At 41.4% G+C, this 13,555-nt stretch overlaps 1 protein-coding gene across 2 annotated transcripts in view; it reads right to left on the bottom strand.

Moving 5' to 3' along the window:
* HSDL2 (hydroxysteroid dehydrogenase like 2) overlaps positions 1–2,622 on the bottom strand; it is a 78,779-nt gene extending 76,157 nt beyond the window's left edge. Inside the window, exon 1 of one of the 2 annotated variants that reach the window (XM_030293406.1) lies at positions 2,380–2,622. In XM_030293406.1, the coding sequence (XP_030149266.1) occupies positions 2,380–2,405 (26 nt within the window). In that variant the 5' untranslated portion in view covers positions 2,406–2,622. The remainder of the gene's footprint in view (positions 1–2,379) is intronic. The other variant, XM_030293405.1, reaches the window with a different exon arrangement.
* Positions 2,623–13,555: the final 10,933 nt, after the last annotated feature.

Here is a 13,555-nt window from a genome sequence, read left to right as displayed (position 1 = left end):
CCTTATAGGTTGTCACAAAACCACAAAGCCTTAAAAGATTAACTCTGACTTAGTAAAAACATGTTTTTTCATGATAAACAAATAGTATAATCAAAATCAAGACACAGTGGAAAAAAATCCAAAAATATTTGTACCACATATGATAATTTTTTTTCAAATAGCACTCTCAGAGATCAATAAAACCTAAGTGTGGGGGCACCTGGCTGGCTTAGTCAGAAGAGCCTGCAATTCTCAATCTCATGGTGGTGAGTTTGAGCCACGTGTTGGGTGTAGAGATTACTAAAAAAAATAATAAAAACTACAAACAAACAAACCTAACTGTGTAAGCCAGAAAAAGAAAAGACACACAGGTGGCTTTAAATCAGAATTTCTCATCTGCACTGCTAACATTTTGGACAAGGTTAAGTCTTTGTTGTACAGGGCTATCCATCCTGTGCATTGCAGGATATTTACCAGCATTCCAGGACTCTAAAGATCCAACAGCGTGCACCCCCACGCATACACAATTAGGACAACCAAAATGTTCCCAGATATTGCCAAATGTCCTATGAGGGTCAAATTGGTAAAAAGATCCTCATCCTCGCTCGTGATGCAAAATTTAACTGTAACGAAGTGCCATTTTTTTTTTTCAATTAGGTTTTTATGATCAAACATTTTGTTGTTTGCCAACATGTTGGATTAGAAAATTTCATTCATCCTTTTTACTTCTTTGGAGTGCTAAGGGTATCAGCCATCAAAGTATATCAGCCATATACTTTTTCATTCAGGAACTTCACTTCCAGGAATTTATTATATAGACACACTCAAATATGTGCAAACAGTGGATACAAGGATAATCATTGCAGCAAATATGCAGCAACAAAAACCTAGAAATGATCTGGTATTCAATGACAGGGGACTGGGTAAATAAATTATGGTACATCAATAGGATACCGTGTTAACTACCAAAAGAAAAAATCCACATATACATACCTGAAATGTGTGTCCCAATACATAGTATGTAAAAATGGCAAGGCCCAGAAGGGAGTTTGTTACTATTTTTAAAAGTGGTGTGTGTGTGTGTGTGTGTGTGTGTGTGTGTGTGTTTAAGGTGGTGTGCAAATGTTTATAAATGCATAGACTATCTCTGGAAACAAACCAGAGTAACTGGGGGGCTGAATGTTAAGGATGAGAAAACACACTTTTTACCTTAACCATTAGAGCTGTTTAAGTCTTTTTGCCATGCGCCTGTATCTTTCAAGCAAATTACAAAACAGACATGTCACTCAGCTCAAGACACCTACACTTAACAAAAACAGACAACAGAATGGTGGTTGCCAGGGTCTGGAGAGAAAGAAGGAGTTTTTAATGGGTATAGAGTTTGTTTTGCAAGTTGAAAAAGTTCTGGAGATTGGCTGCAGATAATGTGAATCTACCTAACACTACTGCACACTTAAAATTGTGGCTGCGTGGCTCAGTCCATTAAGCCTCCGACTTCAGCTCGGGTCATGATCTCACAGTTTGTGAGTCCAAACCCCACCTTGGGGTTTGTGCAAACAGCTCCGAACCTGGAGCCTGTTTCATGTTCGGTGCCTCCCTCTCTCTCTGCCCCTCCCCCACTTGCGTTTTCTCTCTCTCTCTCTCTCTCTCTCAAAAATAACCATTTTTAAAAAACGGTTAATGGGGCGCCTGGGTGGCGCAGTCGGTTAAGCGTCCGACTTCAGCCAGGTCACGATCTCGTGGTCCGTGAGTTCGAGCCCCGCGTCAGGCTCTGGGCTGATGGCTCGGAGCCTGGAGCCTGCTTCTGATTCTGTGTCTCCCTCTCTCTCTGCCCCTCCCCCGTTCATACTCTGTCTGTCTCTGTCCCAAAAATAAATAAACGTTGAAAAAAAAAATTAAAAAAAAAACGGTTAAGATGGTAGATACTGCTATGTGTATTTTACAATGTTTAAAAAACTTAAGTGAACCGTCCCCCCCCAAAAGATACCCATACTTTAAGATTGGTTTAATTTGTTACTCATTTGAAAATCACTTTTTAAACACCCCATTATTATTTCATTATTCCAGAATTGAGCGTTCAGGAAAAGTGAAGACTCACTGGCGGTGCAGCGTTCCAGTGACCCTTCACCTAGAACTTGAAAGACTTCACAAGCCACGGAGAAACCCACGGAAGGGCCCGCCCCGCGAGTGGTGGGGTAACCCACTCTGGATCCTTTACGTTTGAGAGAGATTTGCACGTGGCTGCCACCCCGAAGTACATAACTCCGGGTTACTTTCACGCTCGTCACCGCAGATTCCATGAACACCGCGTCCAGCGCAGACCAGCACTCCAAGGAGCGCCCTCCCACCCCAGGGACCCCAGCCATCCACTCCAGCCTAGCCGCGCACCACGCCCCTTACCCGGTCTCCTCCCGCGGCGCCCCCATCCCCTTACCCGGTGTTGGGTAACATGACTTTCCTAGGGCAAAAGTGGTGGCGACAGCAATGGCAGCAGCGGCAGAGAGCGGCGTGCGAGGGGCGGGCCTTCCCTCCTCATTTACGCCAGTCCCCCGAGGCCCCACCCCGAGGCCTGCGGGGAACGGGCCCTTCAAGCACTCGCAGATCTCTGAGTGCGCCTGCGCACGCAGTGGGCCTCCTGGCTCTCGGAGCTAGTTTCCTCCTTCCCCGGCCTGGCCCCTGGAAACTAGCTCTCTGCGCAAGCGTCGGGAAAGGCAACTCCACCCCACCTCACTCGCGGGGCTCTGCGGTGACAATCGGTCTCCCGTCGGCGTCAGCCGCTACGCACGCTTTTTCCGGCTCTGTGAAGGCCTCCTAGGCGCAGCGCTTCGTTCCTGCGCCGGTGGGGTGGCCGTTTTGAGTCGTGCACTAGGGACCTTGAAGGCTAGGGTGCGGCTTCTCCTCTGCAGACACTGAGCTGCGAGTACTTGGCTCTCCCTCTTCTCTCCCTCTATGACCCGAACCTGGGAGCCTGTCCAGCTGCTTGCGCTCCGTCGAATTTCCCCTAGTAGGAACCAGTTTTCCTCGGCAGGTACTTTTCTGCCAGAAGCCGGCCAGCGTCGCATTTAGACTCTCCCATGGAATCTGGACTAAAGCCTGCCGACCTCACCCAGCTCTACATAGCCCTGTGATGAGCAGCAGCTTCTGGGTCAGAACTCTGCAGGAGTCTCGCGGAAGAATGCATAGTTAGCTCTGGTCTCGTAGAAGGAACATCCAAACTCAGTGCTGGAAGAAGGTGAATTCTGGGATCTTGTATTGCCTTTTTTTACATATAAAGTTTTAATTTAAATTCCAGTTAACATACAGTGTATGTAATATTAGCTTCAAGTGTACAGTATGGTGATTCAACACTTCCATACAACTCCCAGTGCTCATCACAGCAGGTGCACTGCAGTATTGCTTTTGGTAGTATCTTTGGACATTAGTTAGCTACCCTAATGAACTAAAGACCAACATATTTTTAGGGAGACATGAAGAAATTTTATTTTGAAATGATACAACAGGGCGATGAGGTTGTTATCTGAGGACTAGTTAAACTAGCTTGGAGATGGGGTATGTACTCTACCATTTACTGCAAACCCTAAACGGCTCTATTCATGTATATCTCTTGCCTGCCTCCTATAGGTATTTGAATTGACGATCTATGATATTGTCCTTAGAGACAACAGAAGAATTTCTTTATTCAATAAATATCAGCATCTAGTGCATGCTGGTCACTGTCGAGATGCAGCAGGACAAAAAAGACAAGGTCAGCCTGCGTGGGAGGAATGAGGAGTGGCCAGTGTGTTGTTTAGAATGTTGTAAACATTAGGTGTTTCAAAAAGAGTTGATAGGGACTGTTAGATGAAAAGCTTACTCTCCACTCAAGGAAGTGAAAAGACAACCTGCGGAATGGGAGAAAATATTTTCAATTCATATATCCAATAAAGTCTGGTAACCAGAATATATAAAGAACTCTTACAACTCAGCAACAAAAACATGAAAAACACAACTAAAAAGTGAACAAAGGATCTGAATAGACATTTCTTCAAAAAAAATATGCTAGTGGTCAGCAAGCATATGAAAAGATGTCCAACAACAATCATTACTAGGGAAATGCAAATCCAAACTACACTGAGACTCCATTTTACATACACTAGGCTAGCTATAATAGAAAATATGGAAAATAACAAATGTTAGCCAGGATGTGGAGAAAATGGAACTCTCTGGGCTCCTGGGTGGCTCAGTTGGTTAAGCGTCTGACTTAAGCTCAGGTCATGATCTCACGGTTTGGGAGTTTGAGCCCTGCATCAGCTGTGCACTGATAGGGTGTAGCCCGCTTGGAATTCTCTCTCTCTCCCCCACCCCCTCAAAATAAACAAATAAAAATAAATAAATAAAGTGGAACTCTCACACATGGTTGGTGAGAATGTGAAAAGGCACAAACCACTTTGGGAAACTGTTTTGCAGCTCCTTAAGTTACCACCTACTGGATATCCACATGCAAAAGAGCAGTTACACTTTTTGGGTACCTGGGTGGCTCAGTGGGTTAAGCATCAGACTCTTGGTTTCATCTCAGGTTATGATCTCACAGTTCCTGGTTTCAGCTCAGGTCGTGATCTTCCTGAGTTCAAGCCCCACATCGGGGTCTGTTCAAACAGTGCAGAGCCTGCTTGGGATTCTTTCTGTCTCCCTCTCTCTGCCCCTCCCTTGCTTGTGCTCTCTCACTCTCTCTCTAAAAAAAAAAAAAAAAAAAAAAAGAGCAGTTCCACTTTGAGATTTATACCCAAAGAGAAAGAACCACCAGATGGCACTGTTTTTTTAAAAATCAGAATTCTATAAAGCAAAATGTTAATTTATTAACAATATTATGGTATAATATAATCTGACTTTCATTAAGGCAAAAATAGCATGAAGAGCTACAGGACTCCCATAAAGGGGAAATAGGATGTATAAATTTTAAATTCCTTAAAGAAAATACTTTGTATAATTAAAAAACAGGATGTGATATTCTAGGGGCTCCTGGGTGGCTCAGTTGGTTAAGCATCCGACTTCGGCTCAGATCACAGTCTCACAGTTCATGAGTTTGAGCCCTGCGTTGGGCTCTGTGCTGACAGCTCAGAGCCTGGAGCCTGCTAAGGATTCTGTGTCTCGCTCTCTCTGCTGCTCCCCCACTCATGCTCTGTCTCTCTCTGTCTCAAAAATAAACATAAAAAAAAATTTTTTTAATAAAAAATAAACAGGATGTGATATCCTAATTCATCTTATATTATTATTTAAGTTAATTACTAATTAATTACTTTTACCAACATTAAGAAGTAATTTTCAAACACATGGGAAGTTGAAAATGTATACTTAAATTGAAATACTAAAAGACATGACACTGAGAACAACTTTAATCTTAAGTTATTGAATAAGGACTCTTCTAACCCTATGTTGCATAAGAATATATATTTTTAAGTGTGTAATGCAGTAACATTCTGCATTACATTCTGTTTGTTGGCCACATCCACATAAAGAAAGATATTTTCATCCAGATCCAGTAAACACAATTTTCTATTTTATTGAATCTATTATATTCTATCATATTAAGTAGATCATAACTTACTTAATTATGTTGATGACTCCAATGGATCATAACCTACTGTTTGGAAAACACTGTTTCAGTGTGTTATAATTTACCATTGTGATTTTTCAATTTGCCTTTTAAGATATTTAGCCTTCTCCAGTCAAATATAAAATTACTAATTAATGGTCAGAGGCCAAGAACACAATGCAGATGCTTTCAATGGCTTTGGAACAGTCAGGGTTCTTGAAACTTTCCATTTCCTTCACCCACAGGACAGCTCACCCTGGTCCAGGTTAAACAGGGGAAGTCCCTGGGATTTTGAGGGTATGGCAGCTCCTCTGACAATGTACCAAATCTTCCCCCATTGGACCGGTAGCGGTAACTTCTGTTCCTCAAAGAATTATTACTAGTCACTATTTTATTAGTAACTGTTGGATATTAACCTCAATGCTGTATTTTAATGTCTTTATCTTTCTGATGACTACACCAATCTAGAGAATGTGAAAATTTCCCTCTAATACCATCCTTCAGAGATAATCATTAACAGTTTGGCATGTTTCCTTTAAGACTTTGAAATTTTTATATAGGTTTTGATCATTTGTAAATCATAGGGGAGATTGTTTTGGAACCTGTTTTTGTTTTACTTAATATATCATAGACATCTTTACAAGCTTACAACTAACGGTTTACCTTGACTTTTTAAAAAGAGGTACATAGTTTTCTTTTATATAAATATACTGAAATTAATTTTACCATTCTCATTTGTGATGGACATTTTGTCTCAACATCATCCCTGTTATAAACAGTCTTGCAATAAAAGCTTCTGTGCATGCATCATTGTGTACTGCTCATTTTTCCTTAGAATACAAAAATCAAGACTGTTCAATGGATATACATAACACCATTTAGCAAGGCTGTGCTAATATAGTCAATTCTTGGGGCGCCTGGGTGGCGCAGTTGGTTAAGCGTCAGACTTCAGCCAGGTCACGATCTCGCGGTCCGTGAGTTCGAGCCCCGCGTCAGGCTCTGGGCTGATGGCTCAGAGCCTGGAGCCTGTTTCTGATTCTGTGTCTCCCTCTCTCTCTGCCCCTCCCCCCGTTCATGCTCTGTCTCTCTCTGTCTCAAAAATAAATAAACGTTAAAAAAAAAAATTTAGGGGCGCCTGGGTGGCGCAGTCGGTTAAGCGTCCGACTTCAGCCAGGTCACGATCTCGCGGTCCGTGAGTTCGAGCCCCGCGTCGGGCTCCGGGCTGATGGCTCAGAGCCTGGAGCCTGTTTCCGATTCTGTGTCTCCCTCTCTCTCTGCCCCTCCCCCGTTCATGCTCTGTCTGTCTCTGTCCCAAAAATAAATAAACGTTGAAAAAAAAAAAATTAAAAAAAAAAAAAAAATTTAAAAAAATAAAAAAAAAATATATAGTCAATTCTTGAACAACACTGGTTTGAACTGTGGGAGTCCACTTCTACATGATTTTTTTTTCAATAAACACAGTACAGTACTATAATCATTTTCTTTATGATTTTCTTAATAACATTTTATTTTCTCTGGCTTACTTTATTGTAAAAATACAGTATATAATACATATAACGTATAAAATGCATGTTAATAGACTGTTGATGTTATTGGTAAGGCTTCTGGTCAACAGGAGGCTATTAGTTACTTTTTGAGGGAGTCAAAAGTTATATACGGATTTTTGACCATGTGGTCATCAGCGCCTTTAACCCCTGCATTGTTCAAGGGTCAACCATAACTTAGACCAGTATTTCTCAACCTTGCTGCTATTGACCTTTTGGGTTGGATAATCCTTTGTTCTAGGAGTCTGCCACGTGTATTCATATGTTTAGCAGCATTCCTGGCCTGTACCCCTTAGATGCTAGAGCCCCCACCTCCAAGTATGTATGTTTAGATATATAACGTAAAATTTACCATGTTAACCATTTTTAAAAATTTTTTAAAGTGTATTTATTTTGAGAGAGAGAGAGAGAGAGAGAGAGAGCATACACAAGCACAAGGGGTTACGGGCAGACAGAGAAAGAGAGAGAATTCTGAAGCCCGACTCAAGCCTCCAACTCACAAACCGTGAGATCATGACCTGAGCCAAGATCAAGAGTCAGACTCTCAACCAACTGAGCCACTCAGGGGCCCTCGTGTTAACCATTTTTTAAATAATTTTAATAGTTTACTTATTTTTTAGAGAGAGAGCAGGGGAGGGGCAGAGAGAGAGACAGAGAGAGACAATCCCAAGCAGGCTCCAAACTGCCAGCACAGAGCCCAATGTGGGGTTCAAACTCAAAAACCATGAGATCAAGACCTGAGCTGAAATCAAGAGACGCTCAACTGACTCAGCCACCCAGGCACCCCTCATGTCAACCATTTTTAAGTGCACAGTAGCCTTAAGTACATTCACATTGTTGTACAACCAACACCACCATCCCAGCCCTTCCAGTCTTGACACTCCAAAATTGCTGAATATCCCCTGGAGAGCAAAGTTAACCCTGATTGTTTATATCATCACGGAGGTAAATGAGAAGTCAAAAATGTCAATGTAATAGAAAAATGAGAGGCTGAAGAGCTGTAAGAGATATTTAAGAAGACTAAAAAGACATTACAACTAAACACATGTGATCTTAGACTGGATTCTATATAGAAAAAAATTTTTGCTATAGCACAATCAACAAATTAGAATATTCTACCCACTACAGGTTAAAGTATTAGGTCAATGATGAATTTCCTGAATTTGATAACTGTACTGGGGTTAAGAGAACATATGTCTGTGTTCTTAGTATGAAATATTAAGGAATAAAAGGAAATTAAGATCCACCTATTCGTGTGCATGTGCACACACATGCGGTGTGTAGAGACAGAGAGGGTATGCTAAAACAAATGTAGAAAAATGTTAAAAATTGGTGATTTGGAGTAAAGATATATGAGAATTCCTTTTTTATTACAACTTTCCTCTATGCTGGAAATGAATTCAAACTAGAAAGCTCTGGGGGTGCCTGGGTGGCTCAGTTGGTTAAGCGTCTTACTTTGGCTCAGGTCATGATCTCATGGTTTGTAAGTTTCAAGCCCTGCATCGGGCTCTCTGCTGTCAGCACAGAGCCCACTTCAGAACCTCTGTCTCCCTCTCTCTCTGCCCCTCCCTGCCCCCTTTCTCTTTCAAAAAAATAAACATTAAAAAAATTACGAAGAAAACTAGAAAGGTTTTCTTTAAGTGAAAGCAAATGCTTACAGCTGACACTATTCTTTGCTTGCCCGTGCTTTTTCAACTCCTAGGCCTTGCTAATTTTGTTCATCCATGCTTTAGAAAATGTAACCATAGGGGTGCCTGGGTGGCTCAGTCGGTTAAGCGGCTGACTTCGGCTCAGGTCATGATCTCACAGTTTATGAGCTTGAGCCCCGAGTCGGGCTCTGTGCTGACAGCTCAGAGCCTGGAGCCTGCTTTGAATTCTGTATCTCCCTCTCTCTCTCCCTCTCCCCCATTCACACTCTGTCTCTTTCTCTCTCAAAAATAACTAAACATAAAAAAAAAATTTTTTTAAATAGAAAAGGTAAACATAACTACAGTTTAGAATAAAATCCTGATTAGGGGCACCTGGACGGCACAGTCAGTTGAATGTCTGACTCTTGATCTCAGCTCAGGTCATGTTTTCACAGTTCATGAGTTCAAGCCCCACATCGGGCTCTGCACTGATGGCACTGAGGCTGCTTGGGATTCTGTCCTTCCTCTCTGCCTCTCTCTCTCCCAAACTAAAATAAATTTTAAAAAATTAAAAAAAAATTTTTTTAAATCCTGATTAGTCTAGGTCAGTGGTTCTCAAACTTTAATGTGCACCAGAATCACTTAAAGAGCTTTGTAAAATGCAGGTTAATGAGCCTGACCCAAAGTTTCTGATTAAGTCTAGACAATGGAGTTGAAGAATTTGTAGTTCCATTAAGTTTCCAGGTAATGCTAATGCTGTTGGTTGGGGCACCAGAAGATGTAGGTTTGTAGTTCTTAACTATGTTTGCAAATTGAAATCACTTGGGGGTCTTTAAAAAATTCTGATGTCTGGGTCTTACTGCCAGAGATTCTAATTAAGTTGACACGGAGTACACAGGTGGTATTTTTTTAAATGTTTGTTTGTTTGTCTATTTATTTGTTTTAGAGAGAGAAAGAGTATGAGGGGAGGTGCACAGAATCTGAAGCAGGATCCAGGCTCTGAGCTGTCAGCACAGAGCCTGATGCAGAGCTCGAACCCACAAGCCAAGCCGTGAGATCATGACCTGAGCCAAAGTCGGACGCTCAACCCACTGAGCCACCCAGGCACCCCACACGGGTGGTATTTTTTAAAGCCCCTTGAGTGCTTCTGATATGCGGCCAAGATTGAGAGTCACTGACCTTAGTCAATGTAATCCCATGGCCCTCGCCGATGCCTTGTTTAGAAGTGGGCATGTTATCTGGTTCTGGCAAATGTGAGGTCTGCTGGGAAAGTTTTTCTTATTTTAAGAAAGACAACAGAATTGGTTGCCTCTTCTACATGTTATTTCTGGATGTGATGCTTGGAACAGCAGCATCTATGTTACAATCATGGAGTGGGGGACTAGCCTTCCCCTTTCCTGTGGCTCCTTCAAAGGTGAACTTTCCCCTACAACATTCATGAAACAAAGCTTAGGGTTGGGGGGGCAGTCGTCTCAGTACCCTCCTGAGTTTCCCACATAGCCTTCTGATATTCTCACTGCTCCAAGGTACACTGTGGGTTTTCCTCACTTTGCAGCTGCCATCTCGTAGAATTCCAAGAAACAATTTCCTCAATAGACAAGTGCTAGTTTACTTGAGTGCAAGTAGTGGACTAGGTATGTGGGTGTATGGATCATGCCTTATTTCACTTTTTTGCTTGTTGGTTTATTTACTACACCATCCGCACACAACTAAGCCAAAGGGTTGAGGTTTACATGAGGGCATATTATTATATTAATATGTTAATATAATGATATCATATTAATATATTATAATTATATATAAGGCAATTAACTTTAGCTTTATGTGATAATTGCTAATGCAGAGACTGATATTTGCCTACCTATTATGCATTCTCCACTTCTTTTTACCAACAGTATCTATTTTTTTTTATTTTTCTTTAATGTTTTTTATTTATTTTTGAGACAGAGAGAGACAGAGCATGAGCAGGGAAGGGGCAGAGAGAGAGGGAGACACAGAATCAGAAGCAGGCTCCAGGCTCTGAGCCATCAGTACAGAGCCCGATGCCGGGCTCGAACTCACAGACCGTGAGATCATGACTTGAGCCGAAGTCGGACGCTCAACCGACTGAGCCACCCAGGCGCCCCAGTATCTATTTTTTTAATGTTTTTTATTTATTTTTGAGAGAGATAGTGCAAGGGGAGAGGGGCAGAGAGAGAGGGAAACAGAGGATCCCAAGAGGGCTCCACACTGAGAGCAGTGAGCTGGATGTGGGGCTTCAACTCAGGATCCATGGAGCTGAAGTCCATCGCTCAACTGATTGAGCCACCCAGGCGCCCCTACCAACAGTATCTATTATTGGAAGTGTCAACATGCCCAGAAAAAAACCTGAATCTCTCAACTTGTCTTTACCTAGGGGTGGCCATGTTACCAAATTAAGGCCAATGAGATATAAATGGAAGATATTGCAATGGACTTCCGGGAAAGTGTCTTTTTTTTTTTTATGTTTATTTATTTTTGAGAGAGATGGGAAAGTTTCTTTAAAGAGCTTCTAGGGGCACCTCGGTGGCTCAGGGGGTTAAGCCCCCAACTTCGGCTCAGGTCATGATCAAGTCACGATATTGCAATCTCATGCATGGGATTCTCTTTTTCTCTCTCCCTCTCTCTCTCTGCCCCTCCCCCACTTGCCTTCTCTCTCTCTCTCTCTCTCTCTCTCTCTCTCTGTCTCTCTCTCTCTCTCCCTCTCTCTTTCTCATGCACGTGCAAAATAAACTTCAAAAAAAAACCAAAAATTTCTTTTTAAAAAAATTTTTTTTAACATTTATTTATTTTTGAGACAGAGACAGAGCATGAGTGGGGGAGGGTCAGAGAGAGAGGGAGACACAGAATCCGAAACAGGCTCCAGGCTCTGAGCGGTCAGCACAGAGCCCGACGCGGGGCTTGAACTCACGGACCGCGAGATCATGACCTGAGCTGAAGTCGGACACTTAACCGACTGAGCCACCCAGGCGCCCCAAAAATTTCTTTAAAAATAATAAAAATAAAGAGCTTCCAGTCATTTTTGTAATGTTAAGAATGAAAACCATACGCTCACATAATAAAACAAAAGGGAGGCTGGGTCTCTGATGACCATGGAATGACATAATAGCCCTGAAGCTACTACTGCTAGACTTCTTTTACAGGAGAAATTAATCTTTAGTTTAAGTCACTGTTACTTTTTTGTTTTCTGTTATATGCATCTGTACCTGAGTCTTAAGCGATACTCTGTCTCAAGACAAAAGTATCAGAAGAATACAAACCACTGCAGGGGGTTCCCTCTTGAGCTTCCCCCCAGCTTTGCTCCTTGTCTTCATATCTGCTTCATATCTGTCGCTAAGAGCATCAATATTGTTCAGATTTCCTTCTTCAAACTTACTTTTAATAACTCCATCTCCTTTTAGGAGATACCATGCCCCACACACAGGAATTTGTCTCATATCATGAGCCATCCCCCTTTCCCAGGCCATACATTTTCCCAAATCTGAATTATTGATTCTATATAGAATATGACATTAGTAAGAGAGTCCAGGGTTGGGTCTGGGTATTCCAAGTACAGTTCCCTTGGAGATATTTCTACCTAATTCTTCCTGGTGTCCAGTAAAAAGCTATTTGTAAAATACACTCACATCTCCCAAAGTCAGGCATTTATTCTATGACACAATACTCTACTGTCAGTATATGTATTCTTTCCAAGCTGAGAAACACTTGACTCTTCTATAATCAAGAGAGCTTCATCCCTGTTCACTGTAAAGATAGTATTTTATTTTGCAGAATGTCAATTCTTTTCTTTATCTTCTAGCTTTCAAACTGTGCCTAACAGTCATTAAAACAACAACAATAAACCATTCAAAGTTAGCTTAAGAATCTGGCCCATAATGGAGCCATCTATTTCTTAATGCCTACTACTTTACTACACAAAGATCAAGCTTTGGACTGTGCCAAATTAAATTTGTGTTGGTGTCATCCTACTACCTCCCTCTACTAAATTAAATTCTTGTTTAGGGTCTCATACTCCCACTGCTCCAGGAGAAGAGAGGCTATGTGAAGACTTATTATCCTCTGCTAGAAGTAACCCTCCACCTCCATGGATGGGGGAAGGGATGGGGAGATTTGCTTTTCCAGTGACATAAATAACATATTTTCATAGAGAAATGTCTCAGGTTGTTCTTTTGTTTTTCTGCTACTGACCTTTTGCTTGTTTGCCTGTTCAGGGTTGAACATTTGCCTGGTGCCCTGTGGGATTATCTGCAGTTAAACATTTTTTAGAAACATATTGGGGAGGGAGAACAGCAACTCCATCCAGTTGTCCGGCATCCCTGGAACATTTCCACTGACCCTGTAGACTATGATCTCCTTTACAAAAGGCAAAGGAGGAAAAAGAAAACAGATGTACTCGAATCAATCTATTTGGCTCCTTGTTAAATAGTTATGTCAAAAATTTTAGAGAAGGTTTGAATTAGTGGCCAGAGTAAAGGTTTTGTTCTAATTGTAAAATAAAATTTATATTTCCTATTGATGATATGTTCTCAGATACCTAAGAATGGACTATTTTGTCCCATATAAGAAATTTTACAATATTATAGGCATCTGTCATATGTATCAACTTTATATATCTATAGACAAATGAAATTCCAAGGTAGGAAAAGCAAATCAACTATACTATAGTAATATATAGTATGCTAGACCAACTATAGTATACTAAACTATATAGTATAGTAGACTAACTTCAACTCAGGGAGAAAGAGTTGTAAGTAGCAGGTTAAATGGAAAAGAAGAGAAAAAAAGGGAGTTGCCCCTTTTCCTCTGCTACCCTA

This window comes from Lynx canadensis, chromosome D4 (genome assembly GCF_007474595.2).
Source record: "Lynx canadensis isolate LIC74 chromosome D4, mLynCan4.pri.v2, whole genome shotgun sequence".
Taxonomy (NCBI): Eukaryota; Metazoa; Chordata; class Mammalia; order Carnivora; family Felidae; genus Lynx; species Lynx canadensis.
This window is presented reverse-complemented; position numbering and strand designations above follow the sequence as displayed.